We start from the raw sequence: 16,454 nt of genomic DNA, 5'->3' as shown, positions 1-16,454 counted from the left end.
TGTATAACTTGTCCAAATCTTTTTGCAAATGAACAAAGGAAATAGTTTCAATCTTATTTTACAGGGTTTCTACGCCACCAGGAGAACCGGAAAAACACAGGGAATTTAAAAATCGACTAAAAATGCAAAGAAATAAAAAAATAATAATAAAAAAAAACGGGAAAATATAGAGAATTTTATGCTTCTTAGTTATTTATATTTTTTTACCATCTAGAAAATGCCGATCTCTAAAGATTGAAAGAATAAAAGATTGTAGTAGCAGCTTCCGAAAATGAAACCATTCGCGATTGTGTAATGCGGAAATTCATCCTTTTTCTATTCCCTCCCTTTTTTTCTGTATAGATCACTCCAGTTTTGATTTGCGAGACAGTTTTTTTCCACGAGATTCTCGATTTGAGATAATGAGCATGCGCAAGACTTCTGTAACTGCGTGAGAGAATAGAATACATTTATTTGGCTGGATATTCAATCTGCAGAAGCAACGCGGTGGTATTTAGTCTGCCATATTTGAGTTTATTGAATAGTTTGTTTATTATTTGAGAAACTGTCAGGAGCATTTTTTAAAACAGTTATCTGCTCGAAACCCTATTTAATACAAATAGGACGGGTTAAAAATAAAAAAAAATCCTGATTTTCGGTGTAGGTTCAAGAAGTTCCACAAAATCCATTTGCTGCTTACGCTAGCTTTGTAAGAAGATAATAAACCTAAGTAATATAGGAAAATAGGCACTTACTAAGCATACCAAAAGAGGAAAACATGACAGACTGTGTGCCAGTTGAAAAGAGTCATCATTGTTGTTGAACTTACTATCGAAAAGGAATACATTGAAATATAACATATCAAATCTGAAAACGTCAAATTTAATGTTAAAAAATAAAGCGATTTCGAACTTTTTTGTTAAAGAACAATTATTTAAAGCTGCATTTTTGTAGGCATTAAAACTGTTGCATCACATTTGTACCTTAATGCGTTCAATATATTGGAAATATTTTCACATATGTAAATGAAATGGGCGAAAAATGTGCTTTGGACTCTACAAAAATGTCGTACCTATTCTATCTAAATTTATTAATTTTTAAAAATGTTTTTATCTTTTACTTAGAAAATCCCTAGATATTGACCATGCAAAATCTCATCAAAATGAATTCTATACCAGAAAGAACTTCTCCCATCAATGACGCTTAGTATTCAGTCAATCAAGTAGGATAATGCAGATTATGATTTGCAGAAAATATTAAATTTTGAGAGGGAAAGTATATATTAGGAATAACATTTCTTCATTGGATAAAACTTGATTGATTTAATGGCTTATAGTTTGGTTTGAGGATCAATTGGCGTGAAGAATTTAATAGTTATATAAATAATACTTTCTTAAAATTTTTTTATGGCCAAGAATTTTTAAATTTTTGCATTCAATATCTTTCTTACTATTTCATTTATTGTATTCACTATGGACAGCATAAAATTTTTCATATATTGTGAAATGTAACAATTTTTATTGCATTAGATTATTATTTCTAGTTTAATCACAAGTGATGTTGAAAAGTTGCTTACAATGCAGAAGTATTGGTTTTTAAAGTTTTCATTGTAAAACTAAACATTTATTAATACTTTTTAATTTTAAAAGAATAATTTTGGAATGTTTCACACAGTCTGTTTAAAATACTTCATGGTATTTACAGTCATTTAAAGCCTTACAGACATTTATTGAATATTTCATGTTTTGTACTCTGGAAAACAACAAAAATAATTAGATACCAACTCAAAACTGAAATTGTATTGGGTTAAAAAATTAAATATGCGAACCACCATAAATGAAAACTGGTTGAAAGTCTGTAGGTTACCATGCAATACTTAACCAACTCTAATCCATATTATTTAAAATGCAAAATAAATATTTTTAATAAAAATGGCATTTCTCCCTTGATTTTTTTTTTTTTTTTTTTGTTGTTGTTGCAAAATCAGTTCATGTCTGAGAATTTTTATGTTACTTTTGATTTGCATTATTGCTTTCAATTGAAATACATTTTCCAATTGATACAAAATGTGTATGGGTACATTGTACTAATTAACATCAATGTTTTGAATTATGAAAAATTGTAAGGTAATTTTTTTAATTTTCTACCATTTAATGGAAAAAATTATCTTTATTTCATTGTCTAAATATACAGTATTTGTAGATGCCATGGAAATGAATTTGGATTTTATGTTTAAGAAAATTGAACATTGTTTAGTTAGCAGGGCCTTCAATCATAGTCCAGCTTAAATGTCTTCTAATATATGATTATAAGAGTCGTTAAGATATTGCAGGTTTTTGTATGGAGCTCTGCTAATGGAATTTAGATGAAAATTGTGCTAATAACTCAATCAAATTATATTTTTGCTAATGAGAAGGTTTTCTTGTTATTATTTTTTTACATTTATAAAGTTTTAAAATGTTTGTTGAACTTCATAATACTTGTAGTCCATCTTCACTTGTATATATTTCTCATGAAAATTCATCTTCTTAAATATTTCATTCTTCAATTTATTACTTTCTCATCTTTGGAAGAGAAATGTATTTATGCTATATTGGAACAAATTTTAAGCTTACTAAACTTGATTATTTAATCTAGATTTAAAATGAAGGAATAATTTTTTTCTCCCCTGGTTGTATTTTTAAAAAAATGCACTTTTATATCTTTGAAAATAAATTAAACTTTTCTGTTTGGAGAGCCCTAATTACCTTCATAATATTACATTAGTGAATTATTGCTAAGATTTGATAGAAGCCCTTCTAATAGAATAATATCAAATCAAGTTATTGCTCTAACTGCAGTTGTAGGGTTTTTTTTTTTTTTTTTTTCTGAATTTGTAACCCCCATCAATATACTTTTGGAATAATGCTGATTTTTTTTTATTGCGAGCAAATAAAAAGGGGGAAAATTGTTATTAGTGTTCTGTAATATGGCAATTTACTTACTATCTCTTCATTATAATTTTGTACTATAGTCATTTTTTTTGTTAATGGATAAACCTGTGTATATCTAATATACCAGGATTTTTTTTTTTTTTTTGCATGTAAGCTAATTTATTTTTCTTTTCATATGTCATTCATTATGAAGTGTTTCAAATGTTCTGAAGACTGTTTTCATCTAATATGCATGACTTTTTTTTTTTTCATTTTATAGCCCATTTTAATTTTCTGAACTCATATAGGCAATAGAAGTTTAATTATAAGCTTATTGAACTGAACATCCTGAATATAAGATTTTATAAAATATACAGATGTTGTACTAAGTTTTTACAGATATTTACTAAAGTTTTAAAATCAATCTTTCATCTCTTTCTGCTCTGTAAGTTTTTTTTTTTTTATGACATCAAGAGAATGATGGGAATATAATTATTTGCATTCATCCGCCTGTGTTTCCTCCATATTTACCTATTGCATATATACACAGCGTTCACTTTAATTGTAACCTAATAGCTAATTTTTAAATTGTTACAGCTAGACATACGATTCCAACTGGAAAAAAAAAAAATGCCCTGAACGACAAATAATTGCATTTTATATTGTCAACAAATGTATCGCTAGGAAATGAGGAAATCCCAATTTTTATTTAATCTCCAATCCTAACTTTGAATCTCCTTATTTTAAGATCAGTTAATGGTTGTTTGGGGAATACTGTCCACTGCTTGATGGTCATTAATATGATTGAAAATAGTAATATTTAAAAGCCTCTTAACTCTGTCACTTTATAAATTTTTGAAGTGAAAACTTTGTGTGTGTGTTTAAAGTGCTTGTTTATGATTATTTTACTAAACATGCTTAGTAGGAGCTGGGGATTGCATTAGAAATTAAATGTTTATTAAGTTTTCAGCAGTACATTTGTTGACTCAAATAACATAAAGTATGCTTATAACTCCAGCTCATGTATTGTCCTTGTCATCTGACTGCGGTTCAAAACTGCGATGTCCATCCCCAAATAGCCCTAGTGTTACGGGACATTAATATATCTAAATTAAATTCTGAAGAGTTTAGAAATTGGCTAACAGTTTATGATTAGAATGAGAATTCCGTATATGTATTTGGAGATACTCTTTGGCATGTACTATCTGCTAAATATGTGGAAATAATGCTGCCCCATCATCAATGAAATTCTCTAACTAGAAATATTTAAACTTTAATACCCATTATATTCCTTATATTATTATAACAATTCATCACTAATTATTTTCCATCAAACCTCTCTCAATAGTGCCAAATTTCTGACTAGGCAGCTTATTTATGGCTTCTGAACTAAAAAAAGGGTAAAAATCAACTAATAATTTTTTTATTAGTTTAATTTTCAAATAAGTTTGTTCAAAGAATAAATTTTTTTTTTCACTGTCTATTATAATTGGTTTAGTTCCTATCTGTTGCATTGCATTCACTTAGTTATTACTGTATTTATAAATATCTAGCTCTTGGTGAAATGTAGTTATATCTATATGCAGTCACCACATAACTGTAAATCCTTAAAAGAGAAAAATATTTTCACAAAAAATATTTTAGATAATTTTCTTAAAATTGAAATATGAAACTAAAGTTATCAATTAATTGAAGAGGAAACATAATGCACAGCCAGCAGCTGTAAAATACCTAAATTTGTCACACAATGTTAGTTAAACAAAATAATCCCATCTTGCCTCCCCTCCTTTTAAAGCACAATAATTCTTTTCTATGAATATCCAAATATAAGTGGATATTAAAGGCTAACCAAAAGAAGCATTCACATTATCATGTATGTTGAAACCTTTTTGAAATTCTCTTTGGATGTATAATGCTTATTTTGTTTGTGAATGATTGAATCTGAGTGGAAATGTATATTGTGCTTAAATTATATTTTGTCAATTTTTGATGTTATAACCTTTGTGATGTCTATCTTTATGTTTGATTCTATAGAATTCATATGCATATTTATAATGTGGGTGTCTGTATAGTTGCTGTTATGTTTTCTCACTTGTATTAATCTCATGCAGAATTAGTTCTTCAAGCGTCGGATGTTTTTGTGTAATTCACAAGTGTTTTAAAAATGTAAGAATGATACATTTGAAAGTCGAAATAATTATTATCAATACAGAATGCTGTGATAGTATTATTTAAATTTTCAGTTAAAAAAAAAATACCTCTAAAATTATAGTATGCATACAAATAAAAATTTTGGTTTTCAATTTTAAATAAGTGGAATACATAAATGAAAAATCAATACATATTTTGTTATTGATATTTTATATGCAATAAATTTGCTGGTTTGCACGATTTGGGATGATAATTACATCCACCCCCTTCCCTTTTATGAAATATCGAAAGATGCAGCTGTGTCTCTCTTCCAATACAGTCAGTGATTTCATTAGATTTTTTTTTAAGTATTGCTTTTACAGTACTTTTAAATGTTAATCTGTTTCACTTAATAATGACGTGCAAATTTTATAGGAAATAAGAAATTATGTTGATTTTTTTTTGTTATTATGATTAAGAAACAATTGGTTGTTTAATAAATCTCATCTAATTTGGTTTATTACATTTAATATGTACAGTAAAATATTTGAAGATTTTTTATAAAGATTAATTGTGGAATATTTGTTACTTGATTGAAAGCATTGCTCTTAAGTGTGTTCTCATAAATTAAATAAATATATATTTTATACATGAATTTATATGTTTCTTAGCATTATTTACTAATGTGAGAAGAAGCATTTATAGCCTCATTATTTATATGAAAATATTTTATTCTCCATCATATTGAATGTTTCTTTGCTTTAATTTAATAAAAAGTTATTTAAAAGTTTCATTTCTTTGCTTTTTTTATCTCCAAAAGTAATTAAATTATTATTCTTTTTCACTGATGGAACTTTTAATTTGTTATAAATAGCTATGAGAGGGGGGGGGGATAATGGAGATTTAAGCTTCATGTATAATAATATTTTTCATTTTTCCTCCTCTATTATATTTTAAAAAATTGTTACTAATTTTAGCAGTGGTAATGTGTGTAAAATAATTATAATTTATAATATGCAGCGAGTTTTCATTAAATTAACTAAAAGAATGAGAAATATATTTGTAAATACATAATAAATTTCTTTAAAAAAATTAACTTTAGAGAAAAAAATACTGCTGTAATATAATTAGCATTGCTCAAAAATTTTAAAATAGTATTAAATTGTTTTTGTTCAATAATATGTTCCTTAAATTATTGAAGAATGTAAAAATTTCGAGATTGATATTTAGAAAAAGAAATCATCAAAATACTTTCTAAATGAATACTTAATATCCAAAGAGTAACTGCGTGCCAAATTTTTATCCAAGGATCTACATAGTAAAGCATTGCAATCATAATTTGCAGATAATATACTAACCTATAAATTTTATAATTCTTTTCCTTAATTTAGTGATGTTTGAAAAATGTGAATTAGCATCAACCCTGCATATATCTAATTAATTTCATTATGTAAATGTTAAGTTTCTAATGATGAAGACACTTCAAGGACAAATTCTATTAAGTTTGTTTTAAAATTTAACTTATATAAAGATAAAACATTTATTGTATACTTGTAAAAACAAATGCTCACAGTCTCATAAGCTCACGAGTTCCATTCACTTTAGTTGCTTTTCTTCAACCTATAAAAGAAACAAAGTTATTATATAGCAATATTTTTATAAAATTTATAAGAAAGATTCTAATTTTGAGCAGCCTTTCTTTAAAATAAATTATTTTATTTGCAAATCAAGCAACTGTAAGAAACAGTGGAGTTTCATTAACTTACATATTAGCTACATATAAATTTTTTTAGTCTACGCTGTTGATTCAAATTACATGATAAGAAATTTTATTTTTGATAAATAATTAGTTTTTAGTTAATATAGTTTTCAAATGCCAATATATATATGTAACATTATTTTATGTGAAGCAGAATGCAGTTTGAAGACAGTGAAGATACTTTTAATTTCGTGACGTCGTTTTATTTCATTTTGAAGAAGCAGGCATATGTACAAGCGATGAGCACACAGAAAGGAATGAGGAAAAAGCTCTTGGACATTTTATCCCTGGTCTTATATATCCAGAGAAATTGATAGGGAAAATATTTCTTCATAGTACTACTATATTACGAGATTTCGATAGGGATTTTCGTGACATGTGCGGAGAAGGTAGGGGAAACACAGGGAGATTTTAAAAAAGAATTTGCTTGATCAGCAGTATTTTATCTCTTCACACGTAGTGTGGGAAAGTTAGTTTTAGCTGATTCAGCAGTTTAACAAAGCTTCTCTTGAATGAATTAAGTAGAGACAGTGGAATTGGATCACAAAATAAGAGAATATTTTAGAATGAAGTTACTATGGACTAAATTAAGATAAAATTTTGAAAATTAATTAAATTGAAATTAGAGTTAAAATATCATTACACACACACACACACACACACATATATATATATATATATATATTGGTAAAATTAAAAAAATTTTTTTCACTTATTGTCAACTTGCCATTGATCATACTAAACAATGCACATTAAAGCTCATTTCTCATCCTACTAGTTATCAACATCTGTTCCTTAATGATAATTAGATAACTAACTGAACAAGTTTTAATCATGGAAATAATTGACCTTAAACCTAAAGCGAGCAATTAAGGACCGTTTTTCAACAGTAGGTCCAATGTATCGGTGAAATGTCAGTATGTTAAATTTCATTTTTCAGAGTAACAATATTTCAGTTACTTACTTTTTAGCATTAACAGAAAAGTGGTTAAAACTATTATTTTTTTTGGATTTGGTTTTGACAGTTGTTGTCAGTAATTCTTCATTTTTCTTTGATGCAGCATAGTTTTGAACCTTTGAATTAAACAACAACAATGAATAAAAAAGCATTCAGTTTAAAGGGCACAAAAATTAAAGCCACAGCACAAAGCATTAGAATTTCAGTATGAACAAAATTAACAATAAAGTAAAAAAGTAAATGAATAATAATACAGTTCATAGATTCAACACTTTCTAAAGTCATAGGAAATACAAGTACAATTTATGTACTACATCAATTTTTAAATGTCTGAGGTTATCCTTTTTTACCTCCTCTGATATCAGCTGCTGTCATTTAAAAACTTAAGGGATCACAAAAAATATTATCACTTAGATTGCATATTTTGATTTTAATAATTAAATAACTTAAGATTATTTTGAGATAGAGTTATACTGAAAATTGAACATTAGAAAGAAGATTGGCTAACCCAGCCTAATTATTTGATGAAACAAAAGCTAGAGGTTTCGATTTTTTAAAATTTTTATATAAATTTCTCCCAAAAATATTTTAAATTAATAATAACAATTTAAAGTAGTTATGTATTTTTAAAAATATTTGTCATTATAAAAGCATTTTATAAATAAACTAAAAAATATCATTTTAAAGGAATAAGTTATGGTTTATATAAAAAGCATAATGAAAAAAAAAAGTAATTGTTTTGTATGTGTGGTACGTCTGTTTAGGATCAATAACATTTTGTTTTTCTTCCTTTATCAATATTCCTAAAACACTAATTTTTGTTCAAACAATATTAAATTAAAGGAATTATATACCTCCCCCCCCCCAAAAAAAAAGTTAAGCAGTCTGAATATCAAGTTTGTCTACACTGCCGTAAGTTTCCTACTTTCTTTATAATGTTTTGATTTTAAGTTTTCTATAAAATAAAATAATATTTATAGATGTTGTTATAATACAGCAGCCAAAATAAATCTATGAGGAAGTTCTTTTGATTTTCTATAATGTTTCTGCGATATGAGTGTTTTGTATATAATTTTATGTATTAAAATGAAGGGAATATGAATTTTGATCTTTATGTTTATTGATTGGATTCTGAAATTTCTCGCATGTCTAGAACTCACATTCGTATCAAGTTCATACACCAAATTCAGTTTATCTCATCCACTGAGTTATTGCATGCACACACATTCTTTCTCTCTCACACACACATGCACGCACTCTCACTCACTCACTCACACACACATGCACACACTCTCACTCTCTCTCACACCCACCGACCACACACACAATCACTTACCTATTTACTCAGACACTCACACACACGCTCTCTCTCTCTCACACGCCCATTCACCGACCATACACACAATTATTTACACGCTTACTCACACACTCACTTACACACGCACACACATAATCACTTACAAATTTACTCAAGACACTCACTCACACACACAATTATTTACACGCTTACTCACACACTCACTTACATACGCACACACATAATCATTTACTCGCTTACTCACACACTCACTTACACGCGCACACACATAATCACTTACAAATTTACTCAGACACTCACTTACACGCGCACACACATAATCACTTACAAATTTACTCAGACACTCACTCACACACATAATCATTTACTCGCTTACTCACACATTCACTTACACACGCACACACATAATCATTTACAAATTTACTCAGACACTCACTCACACACATAATCATTTACTCGCTTACTCACACATTCACTTACACACGCACACACATAATCATTTACAAATTTACTCAGACACTCACTCACACACATAATCATTTACTCGCTTACTCACACATTCACTTACACACGCACACACATAATCACTTACAAATTTACTCAAGACACTCACTCACACACACAATTATTTACACGCTTACTCGCACACTCACTTACATACGCACACACATAATCATTTACTCGCTTACTCACACACTCACTTATACGCGCACACACATAATCACTTACAAATTTACTCAAGACACTCACTCACACACACAATTATTTACACGCTTACTCACACACTCACTTACACACGCACACACATAATCAATTACAAATTTACTCACACACTCACTCACACACACAATTATTTACACGCTTACTCACACACTCACTTACATACGCACACACATAATCATTTACTCGCTTATTCACACACTCACTTACACGCGCACACACATAATCACTTACAAATTTACTCAAGACACTCACTCACACACACAATTATTTACACGCTTACTCACACACTCACTTACATACGCACACACATAATCATTTACTCGCTTACTCACAGACTCACTTACACGTGCACATACATAATCACTTACAAATTTACTCAGACACTCACTCACACAGATAATCATTTACACGCTTACTCACACATTCACTTACACACATAATCACTTACAAATTTACTCAGACACTCACTCACACACAATCTCTCTCTTACACACACATACACATGCACACAATCTCTCTCTTACTCACACACACGCACACGCATTTCACCTCTGAGTATTTTTTCTGCAGTTTCACCGAAGGTAAGCGATTTTGAATTTTAATTTACCTTTAAATTAGACAGAAAAATTTTGGTAGCAAGACCATATACTAAATTCCAACTATCTCTCTTACAGGTATTGCATTAACATGCATATAAATCGACAGACGGTGAACCATTTCATCTAAATTCTGACAGAGAGCTACAAATTTGACGATAAAACAATATACTAAATGCCATCCATTTAGGTAGTCAGATAGATTTTGTCCAACATTTATTACGGATATATAATTTTAATGTAAAGACTACATGACGAATTTCATCCATCTAGCTTGAAGCGGTTTTGTGCTATCGTATTCACAGTCATCACAAAAACATGTATTCGTTTACAGAAAGATCTAAAACGTCAGTATGAAAACAGCATCGACTGAAAACATCACTAAAAAAAACATAATTAAAAATCTTAGTTTAACTTTATAATTAGAAATGTTATAAATATAATTAATCTTACTACATCATCATCAATACTTGAGTTATTCCGATAACAGTCAAGTTGTTGCAGAATCCTTTTCAAGGCTTTTCTGAAGCACCCCATAAGTTGCTGGCCTTCAACAGCTAACTCACTTGCAGTTTCATCGACCGATTTACTCTGCATGCCTATGCACAGCAGTACTGACTAAAAACAAAAGTTGATAAGTACTTTACTAAATAAATTCATTTGGGCGACTTAAAACATATTAAAATACTTTTGAAATATATATACATATTTAAAATATTACGAAAACAAAGGGACTACTTGTACAATCCAAACTCCTGTTTCGCTGAAAGTATCGGTTATATTTGACTTAAGATTTTTTTTTTTTTTTTTAACTCCATGTTAATGATTTCGCCAAATCGGCTACATTAAAGCCATGTTATTTTAATTGTCGTACTTACATTCTGTTTATTGTGTACATGAACTTTTCGAATGGAAATATTTCTATAACATGATACCACTATTAAAAATATAAATTTTCGTTTATTTATCTTCTAAATTTCGCGATATTTAAGCTTCACTTTTTTTTTTAAATATATATCTGTTTTGTAAACTAAACAGTATCCTTCTTCCTTAACTTTCAACAATGAAAAAAAATCACGCATTTAAATATTTGATGAAACAATGAAAATGGTTTATATTCCAGGGCAACAATGTAAGCAAACCACTATTAGAAATTAGCCAAAAAATATGTTTTTAAAATTGCCAATATTTAGCAAAAATTTTGTAGATTATTAAAAAAAATTTTTTATTTAAAAACGATATAAAATTTTTTTTCGGACTAATATTTTTTTAAATTATCATAGAAAACAACCAAAATTCAAAATAATTTTCAATGAATTAAAATTCCGAAAAAAAAAAAAAAAATCCCTCCAAAGTCACATTCTCATTTTCCAAAGTATACACATGTGCCAAATTTGGTAGCTGCAGGTTAAACCTCTGTAAAGTGTCAACACACATTCATTTTTATTATTGATATAGATGAAAACTCACGATCCTAGATATGTCAGTAATAGTTGCCTGTCCACTACGTCCACCATTTTCAAGAGAGACTTCAAAAATATACGTCATCTGTTATCCCCCACCGCTTTTCACTTGGATGAAGATTCCGAAATAAATACTTCACTTTAAATTCTCTAAAGGAATTAATAGGAAAACAGTTCCTAGGTAATAACCCCTGTATTAATTTCAAAATTTTTTATTTCATATAGGAATTCACACATTATTAATAATTGTCTTAGATGCATTATCAATGGTTGTTTTTCCAATCATCCATTTCCTTTTGTGACAGAAGTTCCAAAAACACAGCTTCATTCTATATGGGGTAACGCATCGACTTGACAGCGCCTTGTAGTCACACGACCAATTTTGACAATTTTTATTATATCATTCGGAAGCTTTTAACGTTTAGATAAATCATCTTTTCTTACCCTCCAGTTCCTAGAGATTTCGAAAAATAAAAAGTTTGGACCGATTTCAACAAGTAGTTGGTGATTAACCGCAAGGATGGAGTGAATACATAAATACCAAAACGATTATTTCTATTTCCATCTGATACTAAATCTATGTCTTTTGTAGCCTTTTGCCAGACCGATTGAAATCGAAATTTGGCAAAGAACTACAACTGCAGGCATAAATCAATACCAAATTACATATTTTTAAGTGGCAGCACTTTTGGTTATTGCGTTTACATGCTTGTGAAAGTACAAACCAACAGACGGTCAACCCTTTGACAGATTTGGTTCGATTTTTCAAAATCATCTGCATTTTAAATGTTAAATCTATGTACCAAATTTTATTCATCTAGCTCCCTTCGTTGTGCAGTTATCATGCTAGATTGTATACGAACAGCTGGAAAGTAGACATCCTCATTATGGTTTTCATTTAAAATTTGATATGAAATATACAAATTTGGTGTAAAAACCACATACCAAATTTCATTAGTCTATCATAAAGCGCTTTTGGATTATCATGCTCTCACACAGACGGCATTAACAACTGCTCCCCTTGTGCAATTTCGTCCTAATCTGTTCTTGTTTCTGCAAATTGAACTGTCCCCCCCCCTCCTCAAACAGCGTACTGTTATTTTTTCCTTATCTTTACTTAATGTGGTTCGATGACAAAGTGATCAGAAACTATTCAATAAATGTTAATATTTTTTCTGTATTTCGTTTTGGTCGTTTAATAGCGTTAAAATTAATATATTTTACAGAAAAGGCTCCCTCTGGTGGACATTTCGGAATTAATTTTTTTCCTTCTTTTTTCGAAATTCCATAAGCGTATCTCGTGTATAGTCTACATGCCAATGTCGTTGTAATCCATTCATCCGTTTGAGTTGTAGGATGCTGTTTATAGGGGAAGTTTAATTATAACCAACCTGTATATAAGAAAATAAAAATAAACACAGTCTTTCCATGTCCCTAGAAGGAGGAATGCATGATCAAATAATCAAAATAGGCAAGTGTCTTAAGATCTTCGCAATTTTGGTGGGCCCTTTTTTTTTTTTTTTTTTTTTTTTTTGGCGGGGGAAGATGGGAAGAGAATTGATTTTTTGAATATTTAAATTTGTATTTTCAGTTGATTTATAAAGACCATGTACTTGAAATTATTCATATTAAAATCAAGTATTCTTAGTAAAAAAAATTCTCAGACCTTTTTCATGTTCTTAAATTCACTTGAAGATCAGTTTTTTTTTTTTTTTGATAACTACACTCCCATATTAAAGGCTCTGGCAAATTTTGTATGAAAGTGTTTGATTAGCGTTAAATTAAAAAAAAACATTTTGTAAATTACTTTTAACTTAAAATTTATTTAAAACTATATAACAGATTTCAAAAGCAAATTTCTTGAAGATATCCACAGTTTATCCTTTTGTTACTTGGATTTGTCATTATATTTGTTATTTTAAAAGCGCTTATATAGATTAAATTAAAATCAGAAGACATCTGGTTTTGGAAAACGGGGAAGGGTCGGTAATTTTCATTGTTTGAGGTACCCAACAGAGTTATCAAGGCCCTTTCTAGTAAAGAAAAGGAAGAAATCAAGCTATTTTCTGATTTTAAAAAAATAAAGAAAAACGAATTCTTCAGAACTTACCTCTTGTATGGACGACAAGAAATAACCATTGAAATATCCTAGAAAATAATATCTTGCTATAACAGGCAGTAAGTCCAGAATTAAATGATAATCTACTTGCTGAAGACAGTAGGCTTTAAGCCTCTGTAGACTACGAGGGGATAGAAGCCATCGCAGTTGCTCAGGCGTCAAAGCTTTTATATATAACAAAAAAGAAAGAAATTATTTATTTAAAATGACCAGGTATCAGAAAATGATGAAAAAATCTTTTTTTTTTTAATATAATACTTAAATTAACATTTACAATTAGTCGATCAATCAAACAAATATACAAGTGGTTATCAAAATAATGGAAACACCTTAGATTTATAAAGAATTATTTATTAGTATGGTGTAGGACCGTCTTTGGCATGTAACAGAGCTTGCATTCGCTTAGGAATCGATTCATACAAGTGTTGAATAGTGTTTAGAGGAAAATTGTACCATTATTCCTGGAGATATTGTGAAAGTTCTGGGAGAGATGCCGGTGGAGGATCTCGATTCCGTATTAAACGCTCTAAATAGACCATAATGGTTCACTATACTGAGGTCGGGTGACTGTGCTGGCCAAGGTACATGTTTAATTTCATCCTCGTGTTCATCAAACCATGATTGAACAAGTTTAGCTGCATGGATAGGTATATTATCATCCTGGAAAATGCCATCTCTTGCAGGAAACAAAGTTTGCATCATAGGATGGACTGGTCAGCTAAAATTTCTCTATACTTCTCACCAGTGATCCTTCCTTTCAGGGTTACGTTTGGTTCAGCATAAAACCACGACATGATTGCCCATATCTCGACAGATCCACTTCCATGCTTGACAGTTGGAAGGAGACAGTCGCGGTCATTCACTTGTGCAGGTGTCCTCCAAACGTGCACCCGTCCTGTTGTAGAAAAAAGTGGGAAATACGATTCGTCAGACCATATTACTTTCTTCCACTTATCAATCGACGAGGTTTTGCGAGTGTGACGCCACTGTAGACGAGGTTTACCATTAACATCTGTGACAAGTGGCTTGGGAATTGCTGCTCTGCCATAAGTGTTCTGAAAAAATGAAGGTGCCTTCTAACTGTAATCGCTGACACTGGAGAATCCAAATCGGATGGGTATTGAGCTCTGTGGACACTTTTACTGCAGTTGTTCGCTTTTTAGACATTAAAATCCGCTTCAATACCCGTCGGTCTCTTTCACTGAGCTTCTCCTTTCGCCCACTATTTTGCTTTGCCGAGCTTGTCTTGCCGCGCTGTATGTATGCTGTCATGACTTTAGACACCGTACCTTTAGAAACGCCTAAAAGCTGGGATGTTTCTGTCACACTTGCACCAGCTAGACGGGCTCCTACAATTTGGACTTTTTGAAAATCGGAGATCTCCGGCATTTTGCGCTTTTGAAAAAAAAACAAAAAAAAAACGAGAATTACAGAATTTTAATAAAGTTAACACATACTACCTATATATATATATATATAAACTAGTGACTATTGTTATACTTTAATGCTTACGAAGCGTATTCAAAAATGTCACTTTTATTCACAGGTATTTCCATTATTTTGATAACCATCTGTACAACCATTATATTTATTATTATTTATAAGAATAACAACACAATATAATCTAATGATTTTTTAAGTTTCATACAAAAAAAAATCACTAAAGCCTTTATCTTTTAAAATTATTTATCATATATATATATTTTTATTAATCATCTACGCTTCTACGTACAAGGCACAGAAATCATTCTTATTATTCATTATGGAATGGAAAGAATCAAATGTAAACATACTACTATACGAAAGTTTCAGGTGGTTTATGGATAATTTGAGACAAAGCAAGTGAAGTGAGCGCTAATTTCAAAAAGCTTTTCAAACCAAATTAAACGGTTTGAACGTTTTTACAACTGTGCTTAATTCAAGACTTCACTATTTAAATAAAATTATTATATTATAAATTTTGTTCACCGCCTTAAAATTTCATTCAGTCAAAAAATGTAAAAGAAATGAAGAAATCGGCATTTAACAGAAAGTTAAACAAGGGCGAAAATGGAGTTAATTGTCGTTAGATGGATATTCGCTATGATTTACCTATGGAAATAAATGATCATGTCTTCAAAAACTATTAATTTCACAAAAAAAAAAAAAAAAAAAAAGAGAGAGAGAGAAAAAAAAAAAAGAAATCTGCCATTGCAAATTTCAAGTTATCATGTGAGAACATTATTATTTTTTAAGTCATTATTTATTTTAATTAATTTAAGTCATTAACCAGTTAGAACCGGTGGAAACAATCACGACACTTTGCAATCGGTCTCGATCACTATATATATATATATATATTTAATTTTTTTAAAGTTTCATTTTCAATTTTTCTAGCTAGCAAACGAAGTTTTGGAGCTCGACCGATTTTGAGACGAAATAATAGCTATGATGTCATAGTTCTACGTCAACCTTTTAAAAACGCACCTGCTGCCAAAAAAGCGTACGTAATAATAAA

At 29.6% G+C, this 16,454-nt stretch overlaps 1 protein-coding gene across 2 annotated transcripts in view; it reads right to left on the bottom strand.

The window, feature by feature from the left end:
* Positions 1–6,536: 6,536 nt before the first annotated feature.
* The window catches only part of LOC129974988 (RNA cytidine acetyltransferase-like), a 60,618-nt gene continuing 50,700 nt past the window's right edge, over positions 6,537–16,454 (bottom strand). The window contains exons 16-19 of one of the 2 annotated variants that reach the window (XM_056087838.1): positions 13,949–14,121; positions 10,829–10,993; positions 7,745–7,854; positions 6,537–6,641 (exon numbers count right to left, since the gene is read on the bottom strand). In XM_056087838.1, the coding sequence (XP_055943813.1) occupies positions 6,623–6,641; positions 7,745–7,854; positions 10,829–10,993; positions 13,949–14,121 (467 nt within the window). In that variant the 3' untranslated portion in view covers positions 6,537–6,622. The remainder of the gene's footprint in view (positions 6,642–7,744; positions 7,855–10,828; positions 10,994–13,948; positions 14,122–16,454) is intronic. The other variant, XM_056087839.1, reaches the window with a different exon arrangement.

This window comes from Argiope bruennichi, chromosome 7 (genome assembly GCF_947563725.1).
Source record: "Argiope bruennichi chromosome 7, qqArgBrue1.1, whole genome shotgun sequence".
NCBI lineage: Eukaryota > Metazoa > Arthropoda > Arachnida > Araneae > Araneidae > Argiope > Argiope bruennichi.
This window is presented reverse-complemented; position numbering and strand designations above follow the sequence as displayed.